The sequence below is a fragment of the Pollachius pollachius genome, assembly GCF_949987615.1.
Source record: "Pollachius pollachius genome assembly, chromosome: 11".
Lineage (NCBI taxonomy): Eukaryota > Metazoa > Chordata > Actinopteri > Gadiformes > Gadidae > Pollachius > Pollachius pollachius.
Genome location: NC_136944.1, coordinates 13568572 through 13587047, shown reverse-complemented (window position 1 = coordinate 13587047; position 18476 = coordinate 13568572). Strand labels below are relative to the sequence as shown.

At 41.2% G+C, this 18476-nt stretch overlaps 1 protein-coding gene across 1 annotated transcript in view; it reads left to right on the top strand.

Annotated features, from left to right (window-relative positions):
• Window positions 1–500: 500 nt before the first annotated feature.
• The window catches only part of LOC307082979 (myocardin-related transcription factor A-like), a gene marked incomplete at both ends in the record, with an annotated part of 31492 nt that continues 13516 nt past the window's right edge, over window positions 501–18476 (top strand). The window contains 2 exons of the mRNA XM_079746742.1: window positions 501–624; window positions 15007–15072. Coding sequence (XP_079602868.1) covers window positions 501–624; window positions 15007–15072 — 190 coding nt within the window. The remainder of the gene's footprint in view (window positions 625–15006; window positions 15073–18476) is intronic.

Here is an 18476-nt window from a genome sequence, read left to right as displayed (position 1 = left end):
TTTATTATGGGCTGTTGAGGGAGTCAGTCAGTTCTGGACGTTATGACGGGAGGGTAAGGACAGAGGTGGACAGAGGGGAAAAGAGAGAGAGGAGGAGGGGGATTAGATGGCAGTGCAGTGTGTCACTTGAGAGAGAGTGAAAGGCTGCAGAGAACGCGTGGGTCAGAAATGGACTGCTTTGAGATCGACCCATCAATAACCGAATAACCCCTCCAAACACACATACCTCGACAACAGCCCAATGCATGCCTTCCCTGTCAGCTCACTCACTCTCCTCTACTTTGCAGAGAACGAGTTTAACTGTAGAACTAAAAACCTACAATCCGATCTTAGGGTAATGTTTCGGAGGGAAGGGGATTGCAGGCAGAATATGTATTTAAGAAAATTACATTTATATTATTATGACTATTCTACATTTTATATACTTTATTTAAAGTTAAATAAAGTAATTGTGTGTGTGTGTTTTGCTCTTCTCTAGTTCTGACTCCGTGTCTGTAACCATGGCGATGACCACCTCAGGGGCTGGAGCTGCAAGACCAAAGAGCGAGGCAGTAGTTAATGAACTGCAGGAGTTGAACCTTCAACCCGCCCACAAGCTTCTGCCAATCAGAGAGAGGAGGAACAGTGAGTGACAGCCCACATTGAAATTTTATGAATTAAAATGAAATTCAGATAAATCCCTGGAAATTTGTTTTGACAATTTTGTGGAATCTCCCTTCACCAAGTACTCACTACTCAAATCACCAAATATTTTTACCTCTTCCACGCTTTAAATATCAAATAGATGATGGTGTCATGAATTTGTTGACAGTTGTGCAGTTCTCAATTTGGTTTGTTGTTTATTTGTTATTATTTTCAAACTCTACTATGTTGAATTTGAAGCAAAGCAGTGCAGCATTAATCTTATATTCCTCACCCGTGCTGGGAAAGATACGGCTGCAGGACCGTGTGAAGAATGGAGTTGTTTTGGTGTCAAGCACACGTTACACACTTTACAAACGTTTCAAAAATGAAAGACATTTGGTTAAACATTGGACACAGTGTTGATAAAATTAGGTATGAACCATTTATTATCTGTGAGATAATAATCGTAGAGCACATGCAAATAAAACCCACGACAAACGTCCTATGGAAATGAGTCTATTTCACTGGAGGACATGTGTGTTTTGTTTTTCTCTACATCTCTTCCTGCAGAAGAAATGAGAGGGAGAAAGAAAGAGAGGGACGTAGATAGAGAGAATAGGATGTGTTTACAACCAGTGTGTTGTCATAGTACCATGGCCATCACATTGTGTTTACATAGCAGGCATACCTCGACTGCTCCCTGCATTACCTCATGCTCAGCAGAAAAGACTGTCACACAAATACATGAGCACAGTGTTACTTACCAGGTGGACCTTGCTATCAGTGAATTACAAATACTGCCAACGGATAAATAGGTGTGTAGGTGTGTGCCTGTGTGTGTGTGTGTGTATCTTGTGTAGTAGCACTTAAGCAACTGTCTTTCTCTGATCTCACTCTCAAACATACCAAACACTAAGGCATACAGTCTGTATGTTATTGTAAACACTTCACTTTTCAGGGTTTATTGTACAGCTGGTTAAATTACAAAGCTGACTCACGGCCAGGTGTGTGTGTGTGTGTGTGTGTGTGTGTGTGTGTGTGTGTGTGTGTGTGTGTGTGTGTGTGTGTGTGTGATTATGAAAAAGCATGTGTCTGAGTGTTCATCGGTGTGAGAGTGAATGTGTGTGTGTGTGTGTGTGTGTGTGTGTGTGTGTGTGTGTGTGTGTGTTTTTGTGTGCATTAGTGTGGTAAGCATGTCCATTGAATGTGTATAATGAATCAAGTAGTCTCTTTTAGGGAGAGAAACTTTGCAGTACAGCCGCCCTTGAGATGGACCAAATTGAGGGTTCTTTGTAAGCAGGTGTGAATGTTTTCATCGTTCAGTGAGATGTGGGTCGCTCTGCCTTTTCTGTGTCTTAACACAGTCCATTAACAAATAAAAAGTTTTCTAACCAAACAATTACTTGTACCATCCCATTGAAATTTTACCTGATATTAACGATTAAGCATCACGACTCAAACAGCATATTTTAACGTTATAACAAGTGTATTAAATTAAATAATTTGACAAGCTGTTAACATTGATTTCACCAGAGGTTTGCCGCCACCCTTTGGCCGATGTGAGCATCGCAACATGCCTCCGTAATAAAGGCGCAGAGAAAAAGTCAGTTGAAAGTATTGATTTAAGAATAAAAGTCAGTACTTACAATTATACAATTACAATACAATACAATACAATTATAACATAGATGTAGTATACAGTAGTTGTTTGAACTGTAGCTATTCATGGACATTTAGAAAAATGATAATTATAAACACTTTCTCCACACATATAGTCAGTGTTTCAAAACTAAACTAAATATGAATTCCAACTTGAATATATTAAATGATAATAATAGCAATAATTCTGTGAACAATAATAATAAATAAAGAGGGATGCCATGATTTGTTTCTGGGATATTCACAGACACTAATTTGGTGACTAGTTGACTGATACCTAATACCAGCAGGTGTTTTGCTCATTGCTAGTTAAGACCAAAGGCAGATAGATCAGGTGTTAATTAGGGAACAAGCTAGCGTGGCTGGCTGGTTTAGCTCATTCATGAATTTAACAAATTCCTTATTATTCCTTATTAAGTTATTTAATTTACTTTTTTTTGTTTTTTTTGTTTGTGTGTGTGGTAGTGTGTGTTTGTGTGTTTATATGTACGTGTGCGGGTGTGTGTGTGGTAGCGTGTGTGTGTGTGTGTGTGTGTGTATGTATATGTGTTTGTGTGTGTGTTTGTATGTATGTGTGTGTGTGTGTCTGTGTCTGTGTGTGTGGTAGTGTGTGTGTTTGTGTGTATATGTATGTGTGCGGGTGTGTGCGTGGTAGCGTGTGTTTGTGTATATGTGTGTGTGTGTGTATGTTTTTACACGTGCGTGTGTGTGTGTGTGTGTGTGTGTATGTGAGTGAATGTGTGTCTCTACTGGCTAGGCTATCCGCTGCTAGTAACCTTAGCCCCAGTTTGCACCCGGGAGGAGGTCCTAGATTTAGCCATGCGACCAGCTGGGTCTGCCATTTAAACCAGAGGGAGGGAATACTGTAGAGGAGGAGGGGTATTGAAATGCCATCAGTTTTATGACTTAGGGGAGGGGGAGTAGTGTGTTTGTGTGTATGTGTGTGTGGTGTTAGTATATTTTAGTATAAGTGAAAGGTGCAGCGTGCAACCTCGTGTTTAGAGTTGCAGCTACTACTAAGACGAAGACTGCTAGGGCAAAAGCCGGAAAGTTAGATTTAGATCATCTGCAGTGTAAGGAGCAGATAAAGGGATCAGGAGAGGGTAGTTGTCTGGGTGTTGGACTCCAAGCTGAAAGGTACTGGGTTTGATCCCAAATGTCAGTCTGAAGGCAACCTTGAGCAAGATGCCCCTACCCCTAACCCAAAATAGTTAATATTAAAAGATGGATAGAAGGGAGAGGAAGGGGAGGCCACATTGCGGTGAAGGTGCTGCACAGAAGGGGCTGCGCCCGGGAAGTTAATTTAGAAACAGAACAACAGTTCATGGAAACCCAGGGTTGGCGATGACACATAAGGTTACTTTTTAAAGACGTTGAATTTTGGGCAGGCCTGGCTATGACCTTTTGATACTTGGTCATCGGTTGACTCAGATGATCAAATCATGCACAATGCATTATCATTGGTTGAAATGTTATGTCTGCCCCCATTTGGACTCAATGTGTTAATAATTAATGGGCTATTCCAAGATATCTCTAAATTGGCCTTTGCCATTCGGATCAGACAAATTGTTTAAGTCCAAATTCATCATTTTGCATCCAGAATACGGGTTTTTGCTGGGTGAGCATTAGCTTTCCGTTAGCCACTTCCTTTGTCATGCAGAGATATGTTTCCCTAGTTCCTGTTCATGTGAGGGGAATAAACTTTTAATTACTCCCCAAAGATGTCTAATGTGTTCCGGATAGTCGCTTATTCAAAACGAGATACAGGCGCAGATAATTCTGCACTATTTTCTGCCCATTGAGTATTAGGCTACCTGTGATGAACCGCAGGCCCATTGCTTCTGGCTGGGAAGTCTGCTCAGATAGGGTAACCTGTCAGCAGAGCATCACATGCAGCCTAATAATAACAGCGCTTTTAGACAGATGCATAAAATGACTAGGGCATTTAGCTACCAAGGAAGAGAGAGGTGTTTTCATTATAGGTTTTCTTTAATTGAGGAAAGGTCTAGCTTTGTCAAAGAATTGATATAACATTCAAACTAAGTACTGGTCTTCTTCTATATCTTCTTTGAATCAATCGAAATGTTTTTCCTGTGCCACAGTATTTTCATTTTATTCGACCATCACAAAGACAACTTTGATTCTGATGTCTTCACATAAATCAAAGCTTTTAATGACCAAGTGGCCCATCAAATCTTTGTAAGACATTAAGCCTTTGATGGATTGTCCAAACTCTTTGGTCATGGTCACAGCACAGATTTCTTCAGGTGATGGGTTTTCGAGGCAAAAGAAAATCCTTATTTATTTTCCATCTCCGCCAGTGTAGGACTACTGAAATGCAGAAACGAATGGTTAAGCTCAGTGCGATCAGCCAATGACAAGGTCACGTTGCTGAGTCAGGATTTTTACTAATGCAGGGCCACACATGCTGTCTCTCGCTCACACACACACAGACACACACACACACACACACACACACACACACACACACACACACACACACACACACACACACACACACACAGCAGCTGCTGTTTTTGACAATGGCCTTTGACCTGTGGTGTTATCCTTAGCGTTCCTGCCACTCTTTCAAAGTTAAATGTTGTTGGAATGTATTAAGTTGATGTTGTTGTCGAAATACTTACTTTAAAGTCTGATACATGACATTAAGCAGGGGTTAGGGCATCTTGCTATAGAGGGATTATAAGTTACGACGCGCATGTCGTTGGCAGAAAGAGACGAGAGTGACAAGATCCGCAATCATAACATGTTGGGCGGTTGGTTGCACAAACCCTTTTAATAAGACTGATTATCCCATTTATTCTACTTCTTGCTTGCCAACATAATAAAACAATTCAAATACTTTAATAATTAGGCCTTTTCTTATTCGTATTGCATGCTTATTAAATGTATACTCTGTTTGTGTTCATCTCCCTCAAAAAGTAGTCCCCTTTAATTACGATCAATCAAACATGTTTTTGACACCTCGAAGGGGATTATCCGCTTATACCATGGTCACTTGCCAAGGAAAAGAAATTAAGATCATTCATTTATATTTTCATGCGTTTTACAATCCAAATATAAAGTTTTTCACATAAATAGGACGGACCTTAGCTACGACTTGGCAACGGGAGGTATTATAGTCCAATGAGCTACGAGCCAGAGAGCTAACGTTATGGATTGTACATATTTATAATTCGAAATTCGTCTCAGCCTCTATACCACAGATACTCTAGGGTCTATAGCATTTAACCGCGTTGTCTGATTACAGTTTAATTAATTTTTCACAATTTACCAGCTCTCGTTTTGAAGAATAATCACCTCGTCATTCGTTTCAATGGAAATCGCGACGGTCTATAATTTCAACATAAAGTGTACATATTTATAATTCGAAATTAGTCCCAGCCTTTATACCACAGATACTCTAGGGTCTATAGCATATAACCGCGTTGTCTGATTACAGTTTAATTCATTTTTCACAATTTACCAGCTCTCGTTTTGAGGAATAATCACCTCGCCATTCGTTTCAATGGGTATCGCGACGGTCAATACTTTCAACATAAAGTGTACATATTTATAATTTGAAATTCGTCCCTTCATACCACAGATACTATAGGGTCTATAGCAGTGGTTCTCAACTGATCTGGCCTTGGGACCCACATTTTTCATGGTCATTATGTTGCGACCCATTTTTATTAAAACCTAGCAAATTTATTTCTCTAAAACAATCACACATACACAATTGTAATCATGTTTTTTTACTTAAAAAACAAAACCTTTTTCATCCCTGCATACAGAGCTCTCTAGCAATGAGAAACTGATCAATCAATACTGCGTGCTGCTGATTTAGGTGAATATGAAAAAGATGAACATCATAACTGATCACACAAATATAATCTTCAAGTTGGCTTAGTAAACGGATTGTTTTTACTCAACAAGTGTTCAGTGAAGCTTTTCAGATAGTTGGGGATGTGCTTTTTTCCTGTCTCCTGTGCTTTGTTTCAAAGTCTGGGGTGATGGTTGACAGAGCTACTCTCAGATCATGTTCAGCGTCCAACCTGTTCCTATGCTTGGACTTGAGCTGGACCAAAGTTGAGAAGCCACTTTCGCAGAGATAGGTAGTGCTGAACTTAGTAATTAAAGTGATATATAGGCCGACACATAGGAATCATAAGTCAAAACGGGCTACATTTGGCTGAATTATAAAAGGTATAAGTGGTCATTTGAAGAGCCGTTTGGGAGCCGAAAGAGCCGGCTCTTGTTGGTGAGCTGATCCAAATTATCCGGCTCACTAAAAATAACCTAAAATCTCATCTCTAATCAGATGGCCTAATCACTGGTACTATTTTTAGCTATTTTATTTTTTCTCCTACACTCCGCGACCCATTCAAAATGAGTCCGCGACCCACTTTTGGGTCGCGACCCACCAGTTGAGAAACGCTGGTCTATAGCATATAAGCACATTTTCTGATTACAGTTTAATGTAACAGTAATCTGACAAAATTGCTAATTAACACCGCAACTGCAAATTAACCACACAGAGATAACCATGGCAACCGGTCAAACAAATTTTCTTTTTGCCATCTTTCTACGCGTGCATCCGCCGTGTTGATAAACAAATAATCCCCCTATAGGATACCTACAGGTTAAATTGCGGATTTGGGGGATTGAACCCAGTAGCATCCTGTCATGTATGCACAAGATCGAACATGATATGCATAACACTATTTACTAGTTGTTGAGCAGATGCTTTTATCCAAAGTGACATACAGTGAATTCAGATACATTTCATTAAAGGGGAACCATCACCCTCTGCTAATCTCTAATATAGGATACTATCGTTTTCTACCCATGCTGTGAAAAAGTGTCAGACTGCAACATCTTCTGTAATTTTTCAGTATCAAACCAATCGAGAACGCATATTCTGGACCAATGGTGCCTATAGTCCAACTTTGCTATGATCCTGAGAGAAAATGGTGTCGATATTTCAGACTCATGTTGCAGATTTTTTTGGACAACACGCTTCAAGCAACACTGTTAAATTAGAAATTAGCAAGTGTGACGATTCCCCTTCAGGAAGCAGGTAGGGGGTAAAGGGCATCTTGCTTAAGGATGCCTATAAGTTAGGCTGACATCATCAGGGCTATTGCTTTTGTCAACAGCCATGGAGACAGGCTTCTAAGGGGTACTATGAAAATTACACACACACCTCTGATCTTCAACGTCTGCAGAAAGTTGAAAGGATACGCCGCAGTGTTTCCTGTCCTGAGGCTAAATAAAGTCAAGTGTGAAAATATATGAATTTGGTTAAGAACCATTAGAAGGGGTGGTTTAGATGTATATCAAGATCACGAAGATTATCACTCGTTAAAATATGGATCGCTGAGTCAATCCACAGATAAAGGACTATGTTCTTAGATAGCCAACAATTGTTTTTAGCAATTGATCTAGTAAAATTACACAACATTCCCTCTTAATAGTTTAATAGTTTCTGAAATGCAAGCACTTTGTCTAAATATAATTTTAGGCTTTAGCTGTGATGAATCAATTGATAAATGGACTATGAAAATAATCAATTGTAACTGCATTATGACAAAGTATTTATGCTCCGTTATTGGTACCCCCCAAACACACCCACCCACCCAGCCACCCACATACACACACACACGCATGCACGCACGCACGCACGCACGCACGCACGCACGCACGCACGCACGCACGCACGCACGCACGCACACACACACACACACACACACACACACACACACACACATTTCCCTGTCGACAGAATACTCAACACATAACTGACGGACAGGGAGAGGAGCATAGTTCCATGTCCTATTTTGTTATTCTGTCACATCATGTTATTCTGTCCCTCCCTGACAGAATGTCTGGTCATGGGGATGAGACTGCAAATGGTAAGCGATTTGGAGCAGGTTGTCGTGTTAAAGCCAGGATCATGCCAAAGGAATAGATGGACAGACAGACAGATAGACAGACAGATTGTGTGGCTTCTCGGTAGATGTAGAGAGACAGGTGGTGTGACCTGCAAAAACAATGAGGCAATAAACCAATGCAGAATTGTAATTTGATCCAGAAATAGTTTAGATTTGTCATTTAAGTCTACGACTGGGCCTTTCAAAGCTGTTTGGTTTCAAGGGTAGGAATGCGTTGCAAATATTTTAAATGGTCAGTGGAATCTGATATATGTACTGCATTGCTATAAAGTGTTTATTATGTGGGTTAAGAGGTATTATAAATACTAGACTGCACAGAATTCAGAGACGACAAATACTGAATAGGCAAATTAAAAACAGTTAAACGTACACAACACAGATGTCAGATGGATATATTATGTTGGTTTGAAATTATGTATGTGCCAGGTGCTATGTATGTGCTAGGGCCTATTGTATACATAGCCTGGCATACTGACTCACACATTAATGGTGTGTTCGAGATGCATCGTACACCACCCGCACTAGTGGCAGAGTGAGAAATCTCCCAGCTTTCATGCGAAATTTCATCGAAGCACGCCCCCTTTTTACCTGTTCCACTCATCCTTCTGAGAGTCCACCGGGTTCAGTGAGGTTGACCGTACGACTCGACAAACAAAGATGGCTGCGCCCGTAATGAGATGTTTTTGTATTTGTATAACGTTGATCGTTTTAATGTCGATTTGAAATCCTCTTACACATTTCATTACATTGCTGCTTTAATCTGGCCACCAATTTAGCTAACAATAACAATGACTAGTCAATGACTGTTCTTACCCAACTCGTTGTGTAGCGATACTACACTAACTAATTTGTGCGGGTGGTGTACGATGCATGGTGCGATGCCGGGCCACCTCACAGCTTCGCATCACACAGCTTTAGCCTAGCAGCTAGGTGGTCCACAAGCACACTCCTTTAGCCCGGCCACTAAGCTAAAGTTGGCCAACCACTTCACACCTTTAGTTTAGAAGCTAGATGGCCTACCAGCCAACCCCTTTAACCGGGAGCGTACCTATGTTCCCCGGGTCCTATGTTCCCCGGGTCCTATGTTCCCCACTTTGTATGTGACCGGGGAACTTAGGACCCTGTGAGCAAATCTTTTTTTCATAAGATGGTAGGGGCGAGTACTGCCCTTTTCGCCTCTGATTGGTTCGAATGGCTCTCCTCCGATTGGTTATGGTTAGGGTGAGGGTTAACCCTCACCCTGACCCTCACCCTTTGCACCCGGGGAACATAGGACCTGGGGAACATAGGGATGACCCCTTTAACCTAGCCGCTAGGCTAAAGGTGGCCCAACAGCTCACACCGTAAGCCTAGCAACTAGGCTAACGGTTCAAAGCTGTAAGGTCCCCCTGCAGGTGCAACAGCACCCTTTTGACACCAGCGGGGCTGAGATCATAGGTGCAAAGTGGGAGGAATCTAGCGAGCGGTGTGCTTGTGTGTGTCTGTGTGTGTGCGCATGTCCCCCTATGCTTGTGTCCGTCAACCAGAAGAAATGACTGAGCACAGCAACAGCTGCGACAAACTGCTTGAACAAGGTATTAGTTGGCATCCGACACGCACAGGCGTATGTGCACACACACAAGCACACACACACACACACACACACACACACACACACACATACACACACACACACACACACACACATGCAGATTTCCCGGGGAGCCAGTTCTCTCTCTGCTGTAGATGCATCAGAGCTGCTCCTACTGAGTTGAACTTCAGTCCTCTTTTCCTTTCCATGTAAACCAGTGAGACATTTCAATTTTTTAATCTATTTCTACCTTGCTGTTTCTATTTCCAATTGCTGTTATGGCTGGTGGACTAAGTTGCTGTTTGAGCCTTGAACAAAGAATCTTTTTTTCTGCTTTTAACAACCAAATTCTTACTTGGCAGGCTGTATTTGTGAAGTGGAACCTGAGGGAGGTGTTATTTTGCGATTAAACCCACATTTAATCAAGTCACAATTGAGTAATGTTTTTTGAGGGGACTTTATAGCCATCTCCTCTCTCATCGGTATCAGCCATTACTGCCAATTCTGAGAACTTTTATCACTTCATCAGCTCTGATTGCGGTTCGCCATGTTGGAGCCTCCAGCACACCTTTGTGTTGACCCCGCCCCCTTTAGGGCTCAACCAATGGGGAACGGTATGGATAAACGAGCCATACGGCAGGCCTGTCAGAGCATCAGACAAGGTGAGACTCTTGGTGTGAGATACCTGTACCTGTGATGCTTGATACAAGTGTGCCGTGAAATCAGTAATTTATTAACGGGGGCAGGAAACCCAGGGTGTTTACTGAAAGCCAAGCGTTAGATACATCCCAATCCAACTAGACTTAAATACAGTGAAAAAGGTCCTGAGGGAATGGTACTTTGACGTGCCTTCTTATCCTCTCCTAAACGTTTAAAGTGTGTCTGTTTACTAAAGATGAATTTGCATAGATATTAAAATATATAAGTAAATTCTAAAACTGTAAACAGTGTAAAAAAGTATATACATTCTCAATCACATTGTATTTAATAGCGGTTGGTTAAATGATAAAGACAGTAGTTAAAGCACACAGTTTGTATACATTGAGGGTAGAACACAGATAGAGGGTCAATCATAGAGCCTGAGCACACGTAAGCTGTAATCAATCATTTCTTTTTAAATGCCACAACAACTGTTCCTCCGTCTCCTCCTAATCTTAAGTAGTGTTTATTTCCCCCAGTAAGACTCCATTGGAAGCCCTGGGAACCCTCTTTCCCAAACAGTCACAGGTTGGAACCAGTTTAACATGCATTGTACCCTCTCTACCACATGCTTTTTACCCTCCCTTTACACGTGTTTGATTGGTATTTTATTGTTTTGAAGGAAGGGAAGCAAAAAACATTTGTTGGATGGATTTGATGATCTTCTTATTGGTCCCACCATGTCCACATTAGCATGGTGTAAACGTCCACTGTTGGCGTAACTGAACAACCACTGTATAGAAGTATATCCCTCTGGAAGAAATGAATGAGACTCTTATTGCTAAGCAATGCATTGTAATATCTTCAAAGCCTTCTTTTGGGTGTTTATGGAAACTGGTACATCTCGCCCCATTAGGGCCCCCTAGAGAACCATATTCTCAGTAAGAAGCACCCATGGGTGTGTTAATAAAGCGATTCTCAGAAATAGCTTTATTGTGTTTACGGTCAAGTATGGTCACTGTCATAGTCTTTCTGATTGGTGTGAAGAATTTAATTCTTCCTATGGCATTTGCACTGTCCACTGTCCTTTTTTTTACAGAGCTCATTTAATGCCAAATTAATGTTGATCCATTTTTACAAATTGTAAGTTATTAATACGTCAGCTAACTGAATGTCGGAAAACTTAATGTCAGTTAACATCAGTCCTTGAATTTAGTTCACTTTACGAAGGTAGAAAAATACCCAGCTCTTTGGGGTCTTTCTAGGCCTCCCATGCAGGATGTCATCCAGGTCTGGTTTATTCTGGGCCAAGGGGTCCTACAGGATATCAGATGGAGAGTGGCTGGAGCTTAGCCAGCGTCTACCACGGTCACAGTCAGTCCTTAACTCCCGCCCCATGAACCCAATAACCAGCATGACGAGAGTGAGTGTATTGTTGAGTTTGACTGTTGTTTGTCTGTAGAATTTGACTGTAGAGCTAGTCTGCAGTTTGTTTGAAGTTTGCCTGTATAATTTGACTGTAGTTTGTCCATAGAGTTTGTAGAGTTTGACTAGAGTTTGACTTGACTGTAGAGTCTTCCTTTAGAGTATGACTGTGTAGTTTGACTATAATATATCTATAAAGGCATTTGATGGCTGCAGAAAAATTGCAGACTAATTTATGATGTGTAGAAGCTCTCTATTCAAGACATAGTGTTATCAGAGTAGGAGCCTATGGATGTTGGGTATGGTAGTCTTCATTACCATACTTCAACTAGGAATGACGACTCCACTGTAGTCAGATATGCGGTTCACTGGTGGTTTACTGTTTCCGTTTCTTTTTCTGTTTCTTATTCAACAGTAAACAGAGGCTTGTTAGATATTACACATGCTATGTATTGACTGCAGTAATGGATCAGAATTCTTTGCAAGTAGAAAACTCAAATCAACTCGTTTGAGTTTGCCAAACCAAACAAACCAGTCCAACGCGGAAACTATTCGATCATCTTTGGTCTGTTTCCATCCACTTATCAACAGTTGTCTGCCTATGCTCCAGTATAGGCAGAAAACTGTTGTCTGCCAGACGTCAGTTAGTTACCCTTTTTTTCCCCCGCCATTGTTCTTGGAGCAGCTGAATTCAAGTATAGAATAAAGCGATCAGTAAATGCAACCTAGAAAATTATATATTATGGTATAATGCTGCTGTCTGTGTGCAAGTGTGTGTGTTCGTCTTTGAGTATGTGTATGTGAGTGATTTGTTTTTATATCAGCTTTTTTCTTTCAATTACATTATCTCATTACAAGGTGGGGTGTGTGTGTGTGTGTGTGTGTGTGTGTGTGTGTGTGAGTGTATGGGTGTATGCGGGGGTGAGTTTGTGTATGGGTTTGGGAAAACGTGTATCTATGTGTGTGTGTGTGTTTGTGTGTGTATGTATGTTTGTGCATGAGCGGTGCATTAGTGCCCCTGTGTGTGTTTGTGTGTGCCAGTGTGGCCCTGTGTGTGCTTGTGTGTGTTTACAGTAGTACCTCCTATAACTCCAGAGGGATCGAGAGGGATAGGGTTCCAGACTGTTACAGCATGGATACAAATAGAAGCAGGCAAGAGAGGGCGAAAGAGCAAGATGTCAGCAGAGAGTGAGAGAGAGAGACAGAGACGGACTGGGCAAGAGAGAGAGAGAGAGAGAAAGAGGGAATTGGTTGAAGTGGTAGTGTTACACATACACACACAATATGCATTATTGCCGAGAGAGGGTGGGAGTTCGGAGGGAGCGATATCTGTTTTAATCACTTGGTTTTGGTGGTAAAAGAGAGAGGGAGGGACTTCTGGTAGAGGGATATCTGTCTCCATGACATATTTTCGATACTAATTTGTCCAATTCTTTGTCATAAAAAAAACAGCTAATTATTATCCATGACTTTGTTGTGGTTTTCCTTGTCATGTTGTTAATCTTCTCACTCCAGGGACTATTAATGGCCAAACACAGCTGATAGAAAGTTTGAGAACGGACATTGTGTTTTATTGCGGTAGACAAGGGTACCACTTCAATTCAAATCTCCATATCAAAACAGGAAAGAAGGCGTCATTTCGCCTCTTTTCGTATGGAGGTTTCAGGCCTAGGTTCTGTGCCACAATTGCCCAGAAAATCTCCTACTGTTGTACAGATATTTTCACAATATGATTGTATTAAATATGATTAAATCAAAATTAAATATTCGTTCTATTTTGGAGAAAATGCGGTTAGCTTACTAACCGCATAATATATATTCCGTTTTTTTTCTTCTCTCTTAGCTTCTGGTAGGTCCTTTTAAATTATTCACCCTGCTATTAATTATTATTTGTTTCGAATCAACGCTGGTAATGTTTATATTTTTTTGTATTCTTACTCCAATCAAGTGAGATCTCATCTATATTACCTTGTTAGATTCCACGAGAGATACTAGGTCAAACGGGAAATGTAGTCAACAAGACATTATTTTTCCCTACAATGACCATAAAAAAATAGATTTTTACACCTACTATGCTCCATAGTTAACAGTAGGTGGCGCCTGGAACCTTTTCGTATTTCATAAGGGAAAAGGCATCAACAGAATTGTTCCTTCTCTCAGCTGGTTCTGATTTAGCTCTAAAAGTATAACACTGTTGGGAAATGTTGGTTTATTTGTGTGTGTAATCCCTCTATGAGCTGTCACTGATTACTCTTAGCTTTAGTAGAGCTTTGGATCAATTCCTTGGTGATTATTTGCAAAACATAATGTATAATGTATGAAAATAATTGAAACCCCTGCATAGAATAGGCCTACTTTTGACTTTTTTGCAAATAGTTTTAATTAAAAGGTTTTAATTCAGTTGCATGGAAATGTTCAGCAAAGCATTCATGTTGGCTGTCTGTTAGGATGTGTATGAATGATCTCACTGGAGGAGGTTTTCAAGCATTCACTTTTTGGGCTGTGAAAGTGTGTGACTTGTGCTCAGGGGAAAAAGATCTCAGAGCTGATAAAAAACAAGACGTGTGGTTTCAATATCTCTCTCTCTCACTCTAACCTCCTGATATCTCCCTCAATCCACTGTTTTCTCTCTCTCTCCTCCCTACAGATGTCTCTCCCTCCTCCCTCCTGATGTCTCTCTCTCCTCCCTCTTGATGTCTCTCTCCTCCCTCCTGATGTCTCTCTTTCCTCCCTCCTGATGTCTCTCTCTCCTCCCTCCTGATGTCTCTCTTTCCTCCCTCCTGATGTCTCTCTCTCCTCCCTCCTCAAGTCTGTCTTTCTCTCTCCACCCACCTGAAGTCTCTCTTTCTCACTCTACTCTCCTGATGTCTCTCTCTCACACTTCACCCACTTGATGTCTCGCTCTCTCCAACCTCCTGATTTCTCCCTATGTCCAACCTCTTGATATATCTCTATGTCCAACCTCCTGATGTCTCTCTCTCTCTCTCTCTCTCTCTCTCTCTCTCTCTCTCTCTCTCTCTCTCGCTCTCTCTCTCTCTCTCTCTCTCTCTCTCTCTCTCTCTCTCTCTCTCTCTCTCTCTCTCTCTCTCCTCCACCCTCCTGATGTCTCTCCCTCCTCTCTCTTCTCCACAGTCCTCCAGCTGAAGCTCCAGCAGAGGAGGTCCAGACAGGAGCTGATCAACCAGGGGATCATGCCTCGTAAGTAGACACCATAAGACCCATTGCCCTTTAGCCTCTTAGCCCAATAGCCTCTAGCACCATAGCTTCATAGCCTGATAGCCTCTCAGCCCTATAGCCTCTCAGCCCCATAGCCATATAGCCCCATTGCCTTATAGCCCCATAGCCTTATAGTCCCATAACCCTATGGCCTCAGAGCCCTTGTATTTTGTCCATCACCCTATAGCGCCACTGCCCTAGAGTTTTATAGCCGCAAAGCCTAACCAAAACTGGCTGTGTAAAGTCTCTTTAGAATTTGGTTTGTGCTTGAGGGATGATTTTTTTTTTTAAACGCTTGACGCTTGGTGAATATCCTTCAACTGAATTGTATCTCTTTTACAACTACATTGCCATTATGTAGCCAACCCTAAGTGATATTTATTAGATTGGATATTAAGATGAGCTGTTTCTGTGAGCGTGTGTTTATGTGTGTTTCTGGACATCTAATCAACACAAGAGTCGCGCAGAACTTTGTGGACGTGTCCTTCGTTACCATGAAAACAATAAGGGTGGATGGTTACAACCGTAACTGTGAAAACTCTGCTACTCTGATTACTAGGGCAACTGACATCTCCTGTTGTTCTTAACACCTCCTCACATTGGCTCCTGAATCGCCTTCTGGTGTCCTTCCTCCTCCCCCCTCTCAGCTTCTCGGCTCTTAGCCCCGCGGTCGCAACGTCTCAGCTGTTTTGCACCGAGGCTGTTAGTAAATAAATGTGTCACTCTGGCATGTGTACTCGCGTCTATTCTCAAAACAACAATTTGTGGCCAAGCAGAGACAAAGCAGATTGTGCATCCTTCAAATCGAAAACAGATTCAGGGGGTGTGGATCGGTGGCTCAACTCGGTAGTGCGCTAACCATGTAGGAAATATGTTGCAATAACCCAGGTTTGATTCCGTCCGGAAGTCCCTTGCAAAGTATCTTAATTAACATCTTTTGACCCACTTTGCTGTCTCTCTACAGGTTCCTGTCCATTATAGCATAAAAGCCCATGAAAACATAGATACAGCTAATGGCCATTATCCATAACACTACAAAAACGGATTTTTAAGTTGAATTCAGAACCATAGTATATTTACAGAGGTATATGGGTAGAAATCTTTTAAGCATTCTGATACACACTGACGGATGATGAACACGTATTGGTTTTCCATCCATTTCATCAGTTTCTGGCTGACCCCAAGCTGATGAAGGAGCAAGAAGCATCTATTGACAGGGTGTTGATTTTCTGACATGAGACAGGAGTTGTCTGATTCCCCCACTGGTCTTGTTTCCTGTTGATGCTGACCTTCAAACAGTGAACTATTCTATTTTTGGGCTAATGCATGGATCACAGTACTCAGTACAGTACTTTTTGCTACCTTTATTTGAACAGGTATGTATGGCATCAAGGATACAGACAGGGACAGGATATAAGGGACAATAAACGTCAATGTATTGGTCAAATGTTGAGTCCATTATTATTTATTGAGAAGCACAATTAATTTTATAGATGTAAAAGGCAACCCAGTTCATATGCCCAGCCTTTGTCTTGTGCTCCACTAATGCCAACCGTGCTAGGTCACTGAAGCTACCTATTCTGCTTTGCCAGAGCTATAGTCTCTTGCTAGCCTTTAGGATTAAAGCATGACCTTTATTGTAAGCTGAAGCTGTGCTCTTTCCTTTCAGTGCAAGGCTAAAGGGAAGGAGCTGTCTATTGATATCAGTAATGTATGTTAACCTTAGGCCTGCTGGATAGAGAATGATCTTCATATTCCAGGCAACTGCTAATGCTGCATTCAGAGCCAGTAGAGAGGATGGATTTGCAACTTGTAATACCTGTACTACCAGCCTTATAGCTTACAAGTTGTTGATATTGACTAGAGCTTTGTATTGCTGCAGCTAGGATTTAAAATATGGATTATACACTGTAGGGCTTTTTAATGAGGAAACTCAAAATTGGAAATTTCCCCCTTTTATGGGAACGCAACACTGATCTATATCATGGGCTTGAAGATGGGCAGAAAAGAGATCTGGATATGGGGAGAACGAGAAAGTTAGAGAGCTAAAAATAGAAAGAGTGTATTTGAATGCAATGTTCTAAAATAATATCCTGCTGTTTCCCTTCAACCCCATTTACTTTTTTCTGTTCACTTTATATCCATTCGCAGTGATAAGCAAAGCTTTGAGTACAGAGTGGCACTGTTGAACAAGGGAGTGAGCGATCCAATCAGTTAATAAGACACTTAAACTCCCAAATCCCCAAGATAATTATGTGTTAAATCAGTGGTAGAAGCTCAACCAAGAGCAGAGACGTAAAGCAGAGCAAGTTAAAAAGATATCCCTCTCTGTCAACCATATAATGGAGCCTCTCTATTTGAAAGAGACCTGCTTTAAACATATTTTTCATTGCACTCTCATTAAAAAATTGGTTCCCCTTGTCTTTTTCTTCCACAAAACAAATAGACTAATTGTGAACAAAGCACTGGTTTTATTCTTATTATTTTAGAAATTATTTGGAAATAAGTTTGAACAAAAACCATAGCTGCAGTGAAAACGTTACACAGGTTTAACCACATGTATATGTATGTATTTCTTGCTTGTGAAAACTAGTAACTCTAGTCCTCATTCCTTGCTTTGAATACCAGTTTACTTTAAACACTCAGTATAGCTATTGAATAAAGGGCAACTGCAACATGTATTCTTTTGTGTGTGAGAGACCAATGATATTTTTTGCTGGCCATGCCCTGACATTTCTTTCTGATGTTGCTGCTTTGGGGTGGGAAAAACATCTATTTTTGAAAATAATGACATATAACTATCGTGTAACCCAGACACCAGTGGACCTGAACATGAGAGAAGGTATGAGTTGAGACAGTTTGAGGGAAGCGCGGACAGACAGTGTGGACACCTCGGTTGTGGATTCAAAGGTGTGTAAAGTATAGACAATAGAATGAACAAAGCAGACCAGAACATTGGGATGTTTTTTCATTATGCAAATGAATAGGAAGTGACAACATCCAGAGAGTGAATTATGTTCCTGTGGCCACACAGCTCTGGGACCGGAACAAACACTGAAAGAACAATGAGAACAGCGATGACGGGACCTTGTGTGAACCTGGACGACACTAAGGAAATACAGCCAGGCTGGAACAAAAAATACATTCTGACAGCAGGTTTAATTGGAGCACATTTATCATGCCAGTGTGTCCTTATTTCCTCTCCCCAGCCCTCTCTTGGCTCCTAGTGTTTTTCCAAGCCGTCTTGTTCTGTCATACATGCAAAAAAACACACATAAAAAACACAACGATCACACAAACAAACAAACAAATACTACCTCGTCTTTTTGTTATGCTGGAATGCAGAAAGCTGGAGTGCAGAAGCCCCTATCCCCTTCTCTCCTTCC